General features: G+C 40.5%; 1 protein-coding gene across 2 annotated transcripts in view; it reads right to left on the bottom strand.

The window, feature by feature from the left end:
* The window catches only part of CDH11 (cadherin 11), a 159,347-nt gene that overhangs the window by 73,222 nt on the left and 66,077 nt on the right, over positions 1-20,048 (bottom strand). For both annotated transcript variants that reach the window (XM_056526104.1, XM_056526105.1), the window contains exon 2: positions 696-1,069. In XM_056526104.1, coding sequence (XP_056382079.1) covers positions 696-923 — 228 coding nt within the window. In that variant the 5' untranslated portion in view covers positions 924-1,069. The remainder of the gene's footprint in view (positions 1-695; positions 1,070-20,048) is intronic.

The following is a 20,048-nucleotide window of genomic DNA, read 5'->3' as shown; positions in this document are numbered from 1 at the left end:
AAAAATTATAATTGTAGGTGTTAACAATTACAACATTTATAATAGAAATCTAACACCACAACTGCATAACTATAGCAGGTGCGAAGGGGACCAACTAGCGACTGTCCCATGAGAGGACACCACACTGACCCTGACGCTTCATAGTTCAGATGATGTTACATATTTTCATTGAAGCTTCACTTAACACCCCTGCATCACCAGACTTGTTTCTAACAACACATGTAATTCAAAGAAAAAGAATGAGGTTAAAGGTAACCAGTCACTAGGTTAAAACTTAACAAACTACAAGCAGGATAAAGGAGCCTGTACTTGTTTCATGCTGCTCATGGTTCGGGAAGCATGACAATAGTGACAGGTTCCTTTTAAAGGGTGTAATAACAGTAGGAAAAATGTTTTGTTTAACTAAAACTGTGTTTCTCACTGATATTTTCCATATATGTGTTGATGTGTGTATTTTAGTTAACAACACACCATCTTATTTTATGTACATGTATATGACAAACAATTTAACGTAAATATTGCTGTTTTTGTGTGTTCAAACATTTATTTAGCAGCATATCAGTCCATGAACTGGGTCTGGAAATGCAGCTTAGCCTCATTTAACTGAACGAAGATGATCCCAAGCTGATCCCAAACAAGCACTTTAATATGACAATTTCCCAGGGACAGTAAAAATAACTCTAAATAGTTCTTACCCGTCCGACAAGCACAGGATCCGGTCCAGTGTATTCCTCTATTACAAAAAACTGATTCCATACCCATCCCCTCTTGGATCTATGTAAGACTTGTCCTTCTTTGCCCTTTTCATGATGACCATGAAGTGATTGCTTTAATTTACTGCTTCTTCTTGTGAATGTGACATGACTACAGTATGCGATTCCCAGGCATAAAAGAATGCCATGTAAACAAAAGTCCTTCTTCATTTTTGGTAGTATTGGTTCAGCAGTTCTTTTTCCCTTTTCTAAGCCAATTAATCAGTGCAAAACCACAGGTTAGTAGCAATTCCAAAAAGTAGATGTCATCCCAAAGGTTATATCCATAACGCACTTCCAATGATCTTTTATTGATCCTGAGAAAAGAAAAAAAGCCATGTAAATATTTTATATCCATATGATTATCATTACTACCGTTCGTAAACAGGTTATTGTTAAGGCTTCATTTACATTCGTGCTAGTGGTTCTTGTTAGCTGCCTCAGACCCCTTAATTTATAAAATCATAAATGATTAAAATAGTTATAGAAATCTTTATTAACATTACGTCAAGAAATACTGTTCCCCAAAATAATACAATTATAAGTTGCAGTTCTGCTTATGACCACTAGGCTCTCCAATGAAACACCACAGGGATGCTTTATATACTGTAAATTAGGTACAACATAGTCAGCTTTTGATCACAATGGGTGCTCTGTCATGCATTCTACTGTGGATGTGTATAACCAATCAAGCAATAAACCTCCAACATCCCCAATCATAGAATATGTAACTGACCAAAACAGGTTCTTCCTTATCACATCAACCATTTACTAATAGAACACAGATGAAAATATCCAGAAAATGTCTAGGAAAGTAATTCATTTTTAAAGGTTTGAGGTTTGACATGTGCTTAAAAGGGAGCTCCATATTCAAAGGAATATCTTTTCCATGAAGAATTGTTTATCTTTGCTGTTGTTCGATGCAAAAAAGCACTTGGTACATGATGCCTGTTGTGCTAACTCTTTCCATCTAAGTTTGACTGTTGCCATGTCAAATCATAAATATCATAAATTAAAGGGGTATTCTGTTCATCCCCTCCATTCAGCGGTATTCTGTTTATCCACTCCCTTCCATAGACATGAATGCAGGGGGTGTGGTATGATGTCACTAGGGGCATGGCCGTGACGTCACACACCCGTCTCGGAGGCAGTGCACAGAATGCCAGGTGCTGCACCGAGATCGCGGGGGTCCCCAGCGGCAGGATCCCTGCGATCATACATTGTATCCCCTATTCTTTGGATAGGAGATAAGATGTATAAAGCCGGAATATCCCTTTAATGAGCCTGGTAAAGTTCAGAGTTTCCCTTTAAATTACTAATTTGGCAGCAGTCATGGAAAGATATATTTGATGGGAAGAATATCCTTTAAATGTGAGAGAATGACTGACGGGCAGTTCTTGGAATGAGGCCACCAGAGAGTCGTGGAATTATGATTAGACGCTTCTTCATTCTATTCACATATTCGCATACATTTTCCATTTTTTTCTTGTTTGTATATTAAATGATTGTGTAGCCTTGATGCTTGCTGAGCCTCACTAGCGAAACAATAAATGAACACAGCTCCATAAACAAGATGGTTACATTTTATGCAGATGCTAATGGGCCAAGCGTTAAAACCGAGACACGCCGAGTGCCACTAAGAGGGTCGGCTGCATACATAGCTCCCATTCTCTTTTATTTGGCCTTAATGTATTGAACAAACAAGCACGCCAACGATCTTATTATGAATAAATTGCTTACAGTAAGTGTTCATAATAAATGTGCCAGTGATGTGTAGTTTAATGATGATAGCCAAGTATGTATATACATATGCTTCTCTAAAGTCAATATATGAGCAGTTCTGGGCAAACATTGTGGGACCTCCTCTTAGAATAGTGAAATTAAAATAAGCAAAAAATAAATTAAAATAAAAAAATTCTATGCAGTGCTTAAAAACTGTGCCATGTAGCAATATACATAATATACAAAAATAACATTGTTACATTATAGCAATACAGAACCAAAATATAACTGCTATACATTCTGCCCAACAAAAGTGCCTAAATTACTGTGCCATAAATTGCCTTAATAATGTCTCAACAAACTACCTGAATTACACTGCAATACAGGGCTCAATAAAAGAAAATACAGTACCTAAATTACACAACCATACAGTGTTTAAATAATATCATAATGAAGAACCCACATTTTAGTGTTACAGAATGCCCCCAAAAAATACTATAAAATGCTGAAAATATACCCCAGAAAAAGGTTTAAGGTTTAAATATCACTGCTATACAGTGCCCAATAAAAGTGCTATATGATGTCTAAGTAATAATACCTCATACATGAATATAATGCCTGAAAAATAACCCCATAAAGAATTCAAATAGCAATGCAATATAGCACATAGCAAATAAACATGCTGCAAGACATGTCAAAAGTTGAGATCACACCAGCTCTTAGTTCTGAGACCTGCTGTGATCATGAGTTATGGCTGGGTTAAGTAAGTGGCAACACATGCCTCTCTTCCTAGCTGTCAATCAAATCTGACCTTTTATGCCCAGGACTGTCTCTATCACAAGGGGACATCCTCTATGCCTATTGGAAAGAAGTTTATACAGCAGCACAGGCAGGGATTTTTTACAGGAAAAACAGTGAGACTAGAACTATATGCCAGAGACCTAAATGTATTTCTAGAATATAATATTATAAGTTATAGCTGATACATTCTGGGTTGTTGATTCAGAGCTTTATTCTAATTGCCATATTTGATGTAGAGAACAAATTTTGAGGAAATGAGGAAATTTGGGTTTTGCCCAAAAGGGATTTTTATTTAGGGTTCTTTATTTTTGTCATCCTGTGAATCAACATTACAGGACAGAAGACTACTGAAATGATTTATGTTTCCAGCTTGATAAACTACAGTATGCTACCATGTGTACAGTGGGGATCAAAAGTTTGGGCACCCCAGGTAAAAAATTGTATTAATGTGCATAAAGAAGCCAAGGAAAGATGGAAAAATCTCCAAAAGGCATCAAATTACAGATCAGACATTTTTACAATTTGTCAACAAAAGTTAGATTTTCTTTCCATCATTTACCCTTTCAAAATAACAGAAAACTAAAAAATGGTGTCTGCAAAAGCTTGGGCACCCTGCAGAGTTAACATATTGTACTGCCCCCTTTGGCAAGTATCACAGCTTGTAAACACTTTTTGTAGACAGCCAAGATTCTTTCAATTCTTATTTGATGTATCTTTGCCTATTCTTCTTTACAAAAGTCTTCCAGTTCTTTGAGATTTCTGGGCTGTCTGTCACGCACTGCTCTTTTAAGGTCTATCCATAGATTTCCAATTATGTTGAGGTCAGGAGATTGTGAAGGCCATGGCCAAATCTTCAGTTTATGCCTCTTGATGTAATCCCCGTGGATTTTGAGGTGTGTTTAGGATCTTTATCCATTTGTAGAAGCCATCCTCTCTTTAACTTCAGCTTTTTCACAGATGGCATCAAGTTAGCATCCAAAATTTGCTGTCCATTTTTCCTTCTCCTCATGAGATGTTCCCTGTGCCACTGGCCGCAATACAATCCCAAAGCATAATTGATCCACCCCATGCTTAACAGTTGGACAGAGGTTCTTTTCATTAAATTCTGTTCCCCTTTTTCTCCAAACGTACCTTTGCTCATTCCGGCCAAAAGTTTAATTTTAACCTCATCGGTCCACAGAACTTGTTTCCAAAATGCATCAGGCTTGTCTATATGTTCATTTGCAAAGTTCAAATGCTGATTTTTGTGGTGAGAATGTAGAAGAGGTTTTCTTCTGATGACTCTTCCATGAAGATCATATTTGTACAAGTATCTCTTTATAGTGGAATAGTGTACCACAACTCCAGTGTCTGCCAGATCTTTCTGGAGTGATTGTGCAGTCAAACGTGGGTTTTGAATTGTTTTTCTCACAATCCTGCGAGCTGATCTGTCTGATATTTTTATTGGTCTTCCAGATCTTGCTTTAACTTCCACTGTTCCTGATGACTGCCATTTCTTAATTACATTCCGAATAGAGGATATTGACATCTGAAAAGTTTTGCTATCTTCTTATAGCCTTCTTCAGCTTTGTGAGCGTCAACTATTTTCAGTTTCAGATTTCTAGACAACTGCTTAGAAGAACCCATGGTGCTGATTGTTGGGGTAAGGTCAGATGATTCTGGGCATTTAAAACCTTTGAGATTGACATCACCTGGTCTTCCAAGATGATGATTGAGAATAATCCATGACACTGGTGTTACACCGAGCGCTCCGGGTCCCTGCTCCTCCCCGGAGCGCTCGCGGCGTCTCTCTCTCTGCAGCGCCCCGGTCAGACCTGCTGACCGAGAGCGCTGCACTGACACTGCCGGCGGGGATGCGATTCGCATAGCGGGACGCGCCCGCTCGCGAAACGCATCCCAAGTCACTCACCTGTCCCGGCCCCCGGCTGTCATGTCTTGGCGCACGCGGCTCCGCTCCTTAGGGCGCGCGCGCGCCAGCTCTCTAAGATTTAAAGGGCCAGTGCACCAATGATTGGTGCCTGGCCCAATCAGCCTAATTAGCTTCCACCTGCTCCCTGTCCATATTACCTCACTTCCCCTGCACTTCCTTGCCGGATCTTGTTGCCTTGTGCCAGTGAAAGCGTTTAGTGTTGTCCAAAGCCTGTGTTCCAGATCTCCTGCTATCCTCTTTGACTACGAACCTTGCCGCCTGCCCCGACCTTCTGCTACGTCTGACCTTGCCTCTGCCTAGTCCTTCTGTCCCACGCCTTCTCAGCAGTCAGCGAGGTTGAGCCGTTGCCGGTGGATACGACCTGGTTGCTACCGCCGCAGCAAGACCATCCCGCTTTGCGGCGGGCTCTGATGAAAACCAGTAGCAACTTAGAACCAGTCCACCGACACGGTCCACGCCAATCCCTCGCTGACACAGAGGATCCACATCCAGCTAGCCGAATCCTAACAACTGGCAGGTCTCAGCTTTGCAAAGGGGGCAGTGCATGCTATAAATTTTGCAGGGTGCCCAAACTTTTGCAGATGCCATTTTTTCATTTTCTGTTATTTTGAAAGTGTAAATGATGGAAATAAAATCTAACTTTTGTTGACATATTATAAGAATGTCTAATCGGTAATTTGATGCCTTTTGGAGATTTTTCCATCTTTCCTTGGCTTCTTTATGCACATTACTACAAATTTTTACCTGGGGTGCCCAAACTTTTGATCCCCACTGTTTATTAGTGTTTCAGTAAAGCCTCCTATAGTTATCAGTACACATTAATCGATGATACTACATGTAGTAGGTTCTGTTAATAATAGATTTAAGGAATGTTTCCTGTAGACAATAAGTAAATAAGAGTGGGCATTCAGTAGCACAGACTGTAATGTACATTAGATTGTGGATGAGAGGGCATTCTCACTTCCACATAATACAACAAGTTGTTATTACCATATTGAAAAACATAGAAAAATGCAAACACAATGTGTTATCAGCTGACAGATTGATACCAATTGTCATAGTCTTGTTCACACATTCATAATTAGTTTTCAGCTTGTCCTCCCACATATCCAAGAAGCCAATTCTAAGGGATATTACATAATCATGACCTAGACCAATTCACTTCTAGCTAACCCTGCAAATGAAAAACCAAATGACAATGCTTTACTATTTCTACCTAGACAACATAAATGTAAAAAAAAAAAAAAAATATATATATATATATATATATATATATATATATATATATATATATATATATACTGCTCAAAAAAAATTAAGGGAACACTAAGATAACATCATAGATCTAAATGAATGAACTAATTTTATGAAATACTTTTGTCTTTACATAGTTGAATGTGCTCACAACAAAATCACACAAAAATTATCAATGTACATCAAATTAATAAACCCATGGAGATTTGGATATGGAGTCACACTCAAAATCAAAGTGGAAAACCACACTACAGACTTATCCAACTTTGATGTAATTTCCTTAAAACAAGTCAAAATAAGGCTCAGTAGTGTGTGTGGCCTCCACATGCTCGTATGACCTCCCTACAGCGCCGGGGCATGCTCCTGATGAGGTGGTGGATGGTCTCCTGAGGGATGTCCTCCCAGACTTGGGCTAAAGAATCTGCCAACCCCTGGACAGTCTGTGGTGCAATGCGTTGTTGGTGGATGGAGCAAGACATGATGTCTTAGATGTGCTCAATCGGATGCAGGTCTGGGGAACGGGCGGGCCAGTCCATAGCATCAGTGCCTTCCTCTTGCAGGAACAACTAACACACTCCAGCCACATGAGGTCTAGCATTGTCTTGCATTAGGAGGAACCCAGGGCCAATCGCACCAGCATATGGTCTCACAAGGGGTACGAGGATCTCATCTTGGTACCTAATGGCAGTCAGGCTACCTCTGGCAAGCACATGGAGGGCTGTGCGGCCCCCCAAAGAAATGCCACCCCACACCATTACTGACCCACAGCCAAACCGATCATGCTGGAGGATGTTGCAGGCAGCAGAACGTTCTCCACGGCCTCTTCAGACTTTGTCACGTCTGTCACATGTGCTCAGTGTGAACCTGCTTTCATCTGTGGTTGTCACGATGCCGGCTGGCAGGTAGTGGATCCTCTGTGCCAGAGAGGGATTGGCGTGGACCGTGCTAGTGGACCGGTTCTAAGCCACTACTGGTTTTCACCAGAGCCCGCCGCAAAGCGGGATGGTCTTGCTGCGGCGGTAGTGACCAGGTCGTATCCACTAGCAACGGCTCACCTCTCTGGCTGCTGAAGATAGGCGCGGTACAAGGGAGTAGGCAGAAGCAAGGTCGGACGTAGCAGAAGGTCGGGGCAGGCAGCAAGGATCGTAGTCAGGGGCAACGGCAGAAGGTCTGGAACACAGGCTAGGAACACACAAGGAACGCTTTCACTGGCACAATGGCAACAAGATCCGGCAAGGGAGTGCAGGGGAAGTGAGGTGATATAGGGAAGTGCACAGGTGAACACACTAATTGGAACCACTGCGCCAATCAGCGGCGCAGTGGCCCTTTAAATCGCAGAGACCCGGCGCGCGCGCGCCCTAGGGAGCGGGGCCGCGCGCGCCGGGACAGAACAGACGGAGAGCGAGTCAGGTACGGGAGCCGGGGTGCGCATCGCGAGCGGGCGCTACCCGCATCGCGAATCGCATCCCGGCTGGCAGCGGAATCGCAGCGCCTCGGGTCAGAGGATGTGACCGGAGCGCTGCAGCGGGGAGAGTGAAGCGAGCGCTCCGGGGAGGAGCGGGGACCCGGAGCGCTCGGCGTAACAGTGGTAACCTCATTGCGAACCTGCTTTCAATCTTGGTGTTCTCTATCAAATGCCAAATGTCCTGCACGGTGTTGGGATGTAATCACAAACCCCACCTGTGGAATTCGGGCCCTCATATCACCCTCATGGAGTCTGTTTCTGACCGTTTGACTGGACACATGCACATTTGTGGCCTGCTGGAGGTCATTTTGCAGGGCTCTGGCAGTGCTCCTCCTTGCCCAAAGGTGGAGGTAGCGGTCCTGCTGCTGGGTTATTGTCCTCTTACGGCCTCCTCCACATCTCCTGATGTACTGGCCTGTCTCCTGGTAGCGCCTCCATGCTCTGGACACTACTCTGACAGACACAGCAAATCTTCTTGCCACAGCTCGCATTGATGTGCCATCCTTGATGAGCTGCACTACCTGAGCCACATGTGTGGGTTGTAGACGCCATATCATGCTACCACTAGAGTGAAAGCACCACCAGCATTCAAAATTGATCAAAACATCAGCCAGGAACCATAGGAACTGAAAAGTGGTGTGTGGTCACCACATGCAGAACCACTCCTTTATTGTGAGTGTCTTGCTAATTGCCTATAATTTCCACCTGTTGTCTGTTCCATTTGCACAACAGCATGTGAAATTGATTGTCAATCAGTGTTGCTTCCTGAGTGGACAGTGTGATTTCAAAGAAGTGTGATTGACTTGTAGTTTCATTGTGTTCCCTTTATTTCTCTCTGGCACTGTAGAAAAACCACCAGAGGGAAACTGATTGTAGAACTCATCCCATTCATTTGAATTGGACAGTTCAGTGGAAAATGCTGCAGGGTCGTCAGAAAGGGGAATGCATATTGCTGCCCAATAATAAATGCTGAATCTTACACAACTCATGCCAACTGATGCGCTTGTCATCAGTTGTGGCCTCAGTTGCAAGGAGTTGGCTGAGCTGGACTCCGGACAAATGTGAACCCAGCCTTAGTTAATATGCATGTAAGTAAAAGAATAGACAAGAAATCATAAAAATAGATACAAAAGCAGTAACTTAAAGGGGTACTCCTGTGGAAAACTTTTTTTTTTTTTAAATCAACTGATGACAGAAAGTTAAACAGATATGTAAATTACTTCTATTAAAAAAATCTTAATCCTTCCAGTACTTATTAGTGGCTGTATACTACAGAGGAAATTATTTTCTTTTTGGATTTCTTTTCTGTCACCTCTGTCCATGTCAGGAACTGTCCAGAGCAGGAGAAAATCTCCATAGCAAACCTATACTGTTCTGGACAGTTCCTAAAATGGACAGAGGTGTCAGCAGAGAGCACTGTGGTCGTGACAGAAAAGAAATCCAAAAAGAAAAGAATTTCCTCTGTATGTAAGTACTGGAAAGATTAAGATTTTTTTTATAGAAGTCATTTTCAAATCTGTTTAACTTTCTGTCACCAGTTGATTTAAAAAAAAAAAAAAAAGAGAGAAAAAAGGGTTGTGGGAGTTCAACATAGATCAAGGAAAAAACCCAATCCATAGACTTTGGTAGAGGGGGCGGGCGGGATGTCACGAGGGGGCGGGCGAGACGTCACGAGGGGCCGGGCCGGGAGTAATGAACTTCTGGACGCTGTGAGCTGAGCTCCGAAAGGCAGGGCAGCGCACAACCCTTTAAATACAAACTTTTGTGTCTCACTGTGGTGTGATTACATTATAAGTCAATATATAAGTCAATAAGTAAATTTTATTCTGTTAACATATTATTGGCACTACGAGTGCAGTACATTCAGAACTTCGGTACAGTTGGAACATTTATTATCTTAGTATGCAGCCAACCTCCTTTTGTTTTCTCCAATATGCAGCGCTGCCAGTACACGCTTTTTGTACCACACTGTAGCGTGATTGCGCTATAAGTTAATAGGTGGATATTTAGAAGCGGAGTTTACTGGAGATATCCACTGGAAAGAAAAAAGAAGAAAGGGGTACTACACTGGAAAGAAAAAAATTGTAAATCAACTGGTGCCAGAAAGTTAAACAGCTTTGTAATTTACTTCCATTAAAAAATCTTAATCGTTCCAGTACTTTACAGGAATATGGGTGCACTACTGTGGTAGATGTATACAATGACATTGGCTAATCCCTCAACACTGATGTTAAAATTGAGACATTCGCCAGTGTATCCTTATATCAAGGATACACCAGAGCCCGCACACCAACGCCAAGGTTTCTCAGATGGCACGGGACCTAACGCCAGGGGCCAGTGGGCAATTACAGCAGCACTAGGTCGACATGTAGCCTGCTCCCAGTTCCAGTACTTATCAGCTACTTTTTGAATTTCTTTATTGTCTGACCACAGTGCTCTCTGCTGACACCTTTTCGGAACTGTCCGGAGTGACACATTTTAGGAACTGTCCGGAGTAGGAGAAAATCCCCATAGAAAACCCATCCTGCTCTGGACAGTTCCTAAAATAGACAGAGGTGTCAGTAGAGAGCACTGTGTTCAGGCAGAAAGGAAATTAAAAAAGTAAAGAACTTCCTGCGGATCATAACGGCAGCTGATAAGTACTGGAAGGATTAGGATTTTTTAATAGAAGTAATTTACAAATCTCTTTAACTTTCTGGCACCAGTTAATAAAAACAAACAAAAAATCCTCCTCCCCTTCAAAAAATCATAACTCTTTTATATTTTCATTCACAGACTAGTATGAGGGCTTGTTTTTTGCGCGACCAGTTGTCCGTTGTAATGCCACTACTCACTTTACCATAAAATGTATGGCGCAACCAAAAAAATACTATTTGTGTGGGGAAATTAAAAAGAAAACCACAATTTAGCAAATTTTGGAAGGTATTGTTTTCACGCCATACAATTTACAGTAAAAATGACGGTTATGCTCAGGACGTAAATGTACGTCCTGGTGCGTTAAGTACCACATCACCAGGATGTACATTTACGTCCTGCGTCGTTAAGGGGTTAACCGTGTGTCTGATGATCCATCTCTGGGGTAAATGGCTCAGGTAGTGCTAAGCCGTACCTCTAGTACTGAAAACGGCTGGTATCTAACAGGGTAAGTGCGCTCTGCAGCGCTGAATCCCCCCCTGTTTGCAGCCCACTCTATCCTGGAGGCACAGGGCTAGTTAGATATAAGTCACGAGTGGGGTGGGGATTGGTACCAAGTACCTCTTATATGTGTGCCAGTGAAAAGTGCTGCTTCTTTCAATCTGGAGGGTCAATGTCCCGGATGAGTCTCACGTTGTTACTCAGTGAGGTAAGTTAGGTTCCTGGGAGCACGCGCTCCGCTGATGGAATGACATTCTCCAAAGTTTACAGCATTGCAGTAAAGGTGGATAGTGATTCAAGCTTGCCTATATTGGGGTGTTTGCGATTATAAGGGTGGCTGGCTAGACACATTTTGGGGAGCCAGGTCCCCTTTTTCAATAGCTGATGGCGACAATAGTATAGAAGTCCATTTCTCAACCTAGTAAGGCTGTAATTTATTGTTGATTTAAAAAATAAAATAAAAAAAAAACGTTTTCCACCAGAGTACCCCTTTAAAGCATTAGCAAGGTCCAATAAATATGATAAAGGGAAAGGGTAAAATATTAGTTATGCTGTATAATGTAAGCCATGCATATGCCTTTAGGCCGTGCACTTTGTATAACACAAAAGCTTGATTTATCAATGAATCTGTTTTTTTTTTTTTTATTTCTATATAAAAAAATCTAGTATGTTTGCCCTCATATTCTAGAATAGGGATTTTTGGATGAGCCAAAATGACCAAATAAAGAGGATTTCATATATTTAAGCTCTCTCTTTTAAATAAAAGATCACATGGGAAAAAGATACCAAAAATATGGTGTAAAATGTAATAAATGACTCAAATTCTAGAAAAGTAGAAAGCCACGCCCACTTTTTGGATAAACAGCTGAAATTGACAACAGTCTAGCAAAAAAATTTACGGATTAAAAAATAATTTATCAACAGTACATATAACAATTTAATTACCCAAACAATAAATGCCAATATAATATAAAAAAAAAAAAATACAATAACAATAATACGTAAAACAAATGGTAAACCCTGCTGCACTTGTTAATTATGATATTTCATGCAGATTTGCATATCTGTATGGGTAGTTCGAGGGTTTCAGCTCACATTCTAATTACAAGCTGTTGTGACAATATGCCAAAGTATCGAACACAATAAAAAAAAAACTAACTGAAAGAACCGTTCAACACTCAACAAGGTTAACAGAATCCAGTGAATGATTATATACAATATGTCAGCCGCATCCAATCAGAGAGGGAATATTACTAAAATCCAATTAAGGCTCTTTTCCCACTATGTTAGCAATGTCTGCTTACCGTATGTGCTGGGAAAGCTTCTAAAGTATATGGTAACTGTATCTGTAGACCTGCATTACCCAAATGAGACCCGGCAGAGTTTCATTTCATTGGGGTATATGTTTATTTTCTTTACAAAATAGCACAGCAGACAGACTGTGCTACTCCACAGAGAGGAATACATTAAAAAAGCTAAAACAACAAGGTAAACTTGGGAGTCTATGTGTAACGGATGTCACTGAGATATATCCATCAGAAGTATCCTTCGGACGAATAGATCCAGAGTGATTCCAGGGTGGATGCTGCAGGTTTTAACGCTGCTTAAATTCAAATCACTTCCCAGTTGAATATTAATTATCATCTAGCTGATATGTGCAAATGAAAACACATGGAATATCTGCTTGATATGGGCTATGCGACATTACGTGACCATGAATATTGATGGTGAATCTGCTACATAACAAAAGTCTGGGTGTGACCCCCGAAAAGGGGAGCAAGAGGAGTATGTGTAGCATGTGCTGGGTGCTATCTGATGGAGTATGGTAAGAAATTACTCTCTCCTTCACCCAGACGTACAATGTAAAAGAAGAAACTTGAGTTGTTACCCAAACTTCCTTGAATTGGAAAATTAAAAGATAACTAAAAAAAAGTTGCAACTTAAACAGTTATTCTGACAACAAAGATAGAAAAGGACCTAGGATATGCCATAAGTGGCTCCCTCCTCTGGACCTCATCTATTTAGAGAATGTGGGTTCAATGTGTTGCAAAAGCAAGAAGAGGATGGGAAGAGCACTTGTTCAGCTATTCCCATAGCTCCCATAAACTACAATGAAGGATTGGTGCAGCCAGCTGCCCTTTATTTCTCTATGCATCCACTATGGTTGTTTTCTGTGGTCACACAGAGGAAAATCAAACCAATTCTCCTTATAGGTGTTTGTCAGCTATATAGACATTTAGGGCATATGCTGTGTCTATAAAAATATTTTTTCTAACTTATCTTTTATAGAAAAAGACATATCGGTCATCACCAATTTGTTTTAGTGTATGAACAAAAATATGTAATAAAATGAAGAGTTTAATTTTCTGGAAATTCGTTTAAGGGGAAATGCTCATTAGCCTTATATAGAACCAGAGCTGGTGGTTTGTGAATCATCCCATAAAACCATAGTGTTAAGCAATTGGCCCAAACTCTGCTCCTCTTTGGGGCAAAATGTTGAATCAGAGCCTGACCCTATAGGAACTTACTCTGGGTCAGGCTGGGGCTCGATAATATGGTATGGAAGCAGTTAAATGACTTACCTGCTACAAAACACAGCAGCAGGCTTTAAGCGCTCATTAAAATCATCATACTTTGCAGACACATATTAAGGGATCAGCGCCCTTGAAATGCACATTAAATTCACCATATTAAACAAAGTCACTGAAGAGAACAGCACCCTCTAAATGCACATAAAATCACCATATTTAGCAAAGACGCCTTTGAAATAACAGCCTATTGAAATGACTGTGGCATGCATCCACCATTAACAATGCTAATTTAATTGCCTATGTGTGACTAACACTAGTTTAAACCTTTCATTACATTTTCGGAGTAATTCTAACAAAACCGGCAAATGTTTTCTATAAATCTAATACAGAAGCACGTAATTACGAAAAAAGCTATTTCCAAATATTTCTCTCTCTGAAATGAATTATTTTTCAGGAGAACACTGCTCATCGGACACACTAAAATGTACCGTAAATGAGCAGTTTTCCTGAAACCTCCAATCAGAGGATTGCTTTAAACATGGAGGACAGAGATGAGAACTAATTGGTAGTTACACGTTACCAAACATTGCACTCTGACTGTAGATATCTCCCACGCTGTCAGATGACACAACGCTTTAACTAACGTGAACCCATCAGCAAAGTTGACACTTTACTGAGATGATTATTTCAAAGTCTCTCCAGGAAAAGTGAGACAATGAGTAGCGTTCGGTGTAATTAGAAATCATTATGAAGAATTGCCACCTGAAATGCAAAAATTCCCTCTAAACCTCGATCCCTGAGATGTCACTCCTGAATGACGAATAAACTAGGGATGCAAAGATACAGTAACCCCCCGACATGCGATGGCCCCGACATATGATAAAATCGACATACGATGGCCTCTCAGAGGCCATCGCATTTCGATGTCAGTATCGACATACAATGCTTTTATATGTCGAGGCCATCGCATTAACTGCTATCCGACAACACAAAATGCTTAAGCTGCTGTCGGATAGCAGTTTAAGCATCCCGGGCAGGTTCGCTTACCTATTCCCGCTGCTCCGGGTCCACTTCGCGATCCTCCGGCGTCTTCCGCATCTTCTCCAGGGTCCGGGCCTCGCTTTCCGGCATCGTTATTACGTCACTATGCACACCGCGCCAGAAAGCAAGACCCGGACCCTGCAGAACGCCGCCAGAAAGCAAGACCCGGACCCTGCAGAAGATCCGGAAGAAGCCGGAGGATCGCGAAGAAGACACCAGAGCAGCGGGACAGCATCGGGAGCCCCTGGGACAGCATCGGGAGCGGTGAGGACCTGGTCCGGAGCGGCAGGGACAGGTGAGTACAGCATCCTATACTTTACATTGCACGGATCCCTCAACATACGATGGATTCGACAAACGATGGGTCGTTTGGAACTAGTTACCATCGTATGTTGAGGGACCACTTTTATACCTCACCCAGATTGTCTATTCAAGACTCAAGGAAAGATGTACGGTAATTCTACTAAGGATGTCTAGCAAGAGATGTGACCTGGGTATTAGGTGCCAGAAGGGAATCCAGGGCACCAAGATACTATGCTAGAGCAGCAAGCTGGATTTGTGCCCCAGGTGAAGGAACACCTATGTCTCTATTCTGCAGTCTTATTGGGTATTACTAATTTACTTATAGATAAGGTTGGCATGTGTCTGTCGACAGCCCCAGGGTCGGGACATTTATTGGGCATTTTCCAGACTGCCTGAATGCCAATTAATTTTGATATACAAAGTCAAATCCATTCACTTTCAAATCTTTGGAAAATTGGCTATTTAGGATTATTGAGGGGAGATGACATTGCCGCAAAGTAGTAGCTAGAGGTGGCGGGGCATATAACTGGAGTGTTAGGTGACAGGAGATTTTCTAACAACAGCCTGTGTACAGGCTTAGATATATTGAATCCAATGGTGGAGAAAAGAATTGCTACTCTACATATCTAATCTCTGGACTGAGTCTCACCATAGCAAAATTTGCCTATAGGCACAGTAGACCTGAGTCTATAAGCAGGGCCAGGTAAGGAGTGGTACCTGATGAAAGGCGCGTTTATGTATAAATACACTAAAATGTATGTAACTATGTGTAAAGTATGTGTTTTAGATCTTTAAGGAGACCTGTAGCAGGCAAATGATGAAAATAGGCACAGTGATGTAAATAGGAACATAGATAGGGCTAGACATCGCAATTCTGGAATACCTTTTTTATTTTAATATTCCTTTCCATCGGTGAAATATAAACATTTTTTTTATTATTCTAATGAGGCTCAAGTTCCAAGGAGGTGTTCGCCAACATAGTTAGAGCCCAGGTGAGTCCAACTCATTTCTTCTTTATCTAGTGGCTGTCAGTCAAACAGGATAGGTCAGGAAACATTGATAACAAGGTCATGGGCTGGACTTACTTTGGCTCTTGCTGTGTTGGGGACAGTCCCCTAGTTTTCTTAAACTAAGTATCCTTAAAGGGGTACTCTGGTGGAAAACTTTTTTTTTAATCAACTGGTGCCAGGAAGTTTAACAGATTTGTAAATTACTTCTATAAAAAAAAAAACGTATCCTTCCAGTACTTATTAGTTGCTATATACAACAGACAAATATCTTTTCTTTTTGGATTTCTTTTTTTTTTCTGTCCTCGGTGCTCTCTGCTGACACCTCTGGCTATATCAGGACCAGAGCAGGAGCAAATCTTCATTGCAAACCTATGAAGCTCTGGACAGTTCCTGATATGGACAGATGTGTCAGCAGAGAGCACTGTGGTCAGACAGAAAATAAATAAAAAAAAGAAAGGAACTTTCTTTGTAATATACAGCTGCTAATAAGTACTGGAAGGATAAAGTAAGGACAAGTAATTTACAAATCTGTTTAACTTTCTGGCACAAGTTGATTAAAAAAATGTTTTCCACCGGAGTACCCCTTTAATGCTGTGTGACTAAGAGAACAACAACCAATGAGGGACAAAATACAAATCTGTAGAGGTAATCTGATGTTTAGTGACAAAGGAGAATGCTCTAGTGGTCTAATTATTATAGGAATCTAATTATTATAGGAATGATACATATTTTAAAAATGAATTTATCATAGCATACGTAAAATTTGCTATAAATGTAAAAAATAAAAAAAGATTATTATTAGATAAAATTAAACCTCTTAAAAAGAACACTTCTTTAAGAAGACCATATTTTGTGTGATAGTTCACTATACGTTTTCTTTTGAGAAGACCACCCCTCTCTTCTTTTAGAGGTGTCATTGTATATATGCCATTGTATATAGACAGATTTATTTTCAGCATGAAAATAATAATAACAACAGATAAAAATGGTATTAAAATTGTTATAAAGAATAATAAATAATGTAAAAAAAAAAAAATCTGATTCATACCATAATAGCGTTTGAATGATTATCCAGATCCCACTGACCTGGCTTTCAGGACTATATATATTTATATATAGAATGTGCCCAGAAAGCATTAGCTTCTGAGAAGAGGTTGTGGTGGCCTCATAGTCTGTCAATCATACAGTTTGAAATCGCTTTGCACACACATAATAAAAAACATCTAAAATCCATAACAATGACCCCGAAACATCTATGCAAACAGCAATTCTTTTTCCAGAGAAGCATCCTGGCACCTCTCCAAAAGATGGATGTCAGAATATATTGTGATGCAGGGAGTGATTGAAATTGCGTAAGATTTTTCATTTGCTATTTTCAGTATTGGCGTTTGGAGCTATTTGACTCGGGGGATTTGCATAAAAGCGCACCTGTGTTCAGTATTCCTCTACACAGATCAATGCTCTCCAGCTCATCTCAATTCCAGTGCTCTACCCACTGTGCACTAACAGGCAAAGGTTATCATCTTTTTGGCTGCAGTATTGCCAATAATTTAATGCAAGTTAAGGAAGATGATAGCATTCCCATTAACCACTGCTCCAGAACCTCTTCAGCATGAACAGATTAAATTAAAAAGCACCCCCCCCCCCCACTAAAAACTCTACAGTAAATCTTATAGTCCTTGTTAGATTAAATAGAAGGGACTTTTTTTTTCGATATTCTGCACCACTCTTGTCCATGAGCTGTGCCTAGTATCATGGCAACACAGATACCAAACACACATATCTCTTTTATTTTTACTCCAACTAAAGAACAGAAGATTGGAAATGGATGAAAAACCTGCCACTGTGTCCCAAAAAAACACAAATTTTAAAAATAATCACCTAAAACAGGATAAGTGATGTACTTGGTGGGGATTGGACTACTGGGACCCCCATTGATTATAAGAATGGGGTTTCTTGTCTTTCAAATGAATGGAGTTGCAGTGTTCATGCTTGGTTGCAGCTCCATTTATTTTCCATAGGACTTACAAAGATCTGACCTTGGCTGGCGCAGCAGTCAGTAATGGCACTACCACTCCAAATCACTCAGGGGACAAGGTTTTAATGATCGGTGGGAGTCCCAAAGAATGGACCCCCACTGATTATTTATTACTAGTGTTGCTCGCGAATATTCGCAATGCAAATTTTATTCGCGAATATCGCATATTCGCGAATATAGCACTATATATTTGAAATTAAGTATGTATATATATATATATATATATATATATATATATATATATATATTTTTTTTTTTTTTTTTTCACAGTACACATCACAGTGATCATCCCTCTCTGCTTCCAGCTTGTGTGGTGTAAAGAAGGCTCTAATACTACTGCGTGAGACTGGCACGTGAATTTTCGCATATGCAAATGCTCACTTATGCTAATTTTTGCATATGCTAATTTTTGCATATGCAAATTTTCACTTATGCAAATTTTCCTTATGCGGAAATAAAACACGAATATTACAAATATGCGTATTTAGCGAATATATGACGAATATTCGTCCATATATTCGCGAAATATCACGAATTCGAATATGGCCTATGCCGCTCAACACTATTTATTACCAATCATTCAGATAGGTGCTATATTTTTCATTTTGTGCTAATGAAAAATATTTTACTAACAAAAAACACCTTCTCCACCACAAATCATGCCAATAAGCCACAGCTAACTTAAAATCCCTCTTCAACTTAGGGGTCCCTAATTGTTGGGAAACTTTTATCTCTGCATCCATGTTACATAGGTTATGTTAGTCTAAGAAGGTATGTACTCGCCTGCATTTCTATACAGTGGGGCAAAAAGTATTTAGTCAGCCATAAATTGTGCAAGTTCTCCCACTTAAAAAGATGTAAGAGGCCTGTAATTTTCATCATAGGTATAGCTCAACTATGAGAGACATGATGAGAAAAAAAAATCCATAACATCACATTTTTTAAGAATTTTTAAAGAATTTATTTGCAAATTATGGTGGAAAATAAGTATTGGGTCAATAACAAAAAAATTTCTCAATACTTTGTGTGTTTTGGATCGGTGTGCTTTGGATCATTATCATGCTGAAAGACCCTGCCACGTTTCATCTTCAATGCTCTTGCTGATAGAAGGAGGTTGTCACTCAAAGTCTCACGATATAAGGTCACATTCATTCTTTCTTTTACATGGATTAGTCGTCCTGGTCCCTTTGCAGAAAAACAGCCTCAAAGCATGATGGTTCCACCTCCATGCTTCACAGTAGGTATGGTGTTCTTTGGATGCAACATTCTTTCTCCTCCAAACACGACAAGTTGAGTTTTTACCAAAAAGTTCTACTATGGTTTCATCTGACCATATCACATTCTCCCAATACTCTTCTGGATCATCCAAATGCTCTCGAGCAAACTTCAGACGGGCCCGGACATGTACTGGCTTTAGCAGGGGGACACGTCTGGCACTGCATGATTAAAGTCCCTTGCGGCATAGTGTGTTACTGATGGTAGCCTTTGTTACTTTGGTCCCATCTCCCTGCAGGTCATTCACTATGTCCCCCTGTGTGGTTCTGGAATTTTTGCTTACCATTCTTGTGATCATTTTGACACCATGGGGTGAGATCTTGAGTGGAGCCCCAGATCGAGGGAGATTATCAGTGGTCTTGTAGGTCTTCCATTTCCTAATAATTGCTCCCACAGTTGTTTTCTTCACATTATGCTGCTTGCCTATAGCAGATTCAGTCTTCCCAGCCTGGTGCAGGTCTACAATTTTGTTTCTGGTGTCCTTCGACAGCTCTTTGGGCATGGCCAAAGTGGATTTTGGAGTGTGACTGTTTGAGGTTGTGGACAGGTGTCTTTTATTCTGATAACAAGTTCAAACAGGTGCCATTGATACAGGTAACGAGTGGAAGACAGATGAGACTCTTAAAGAAGATCTTACAGGTCTTTAAGAGCCAGACATTTTGCTTGTTTGTAGGAAACCAAATACTTATTTTCCACCATAATTTGCAACTAAATACTTAAAAAAAATGATTTTATATATATTTTTTTCTCATCATGTCTCTCATAGTTGAGGTATACCTATGATGAAAATT

The sequence above is a fragment of the Hyla sarda genome, chromosome 6 (assembly GCF_029499605.1).
Source record: "Hyla sarda isolate aHylSar1 chromosome 6, aHylSar1.hap1, whole genome shotgun sequence".
Classification (NCBI taxonomy): Eukaryota; Metazoa; Chordata; class Amphibia; order Anura; family Hylidae; genus Hyla; species Hyla sarda.
Note: the sequence above shows the minus strand (reverse complement) of the source record. Positions and strands in the feature narration are given on the sequence as shown.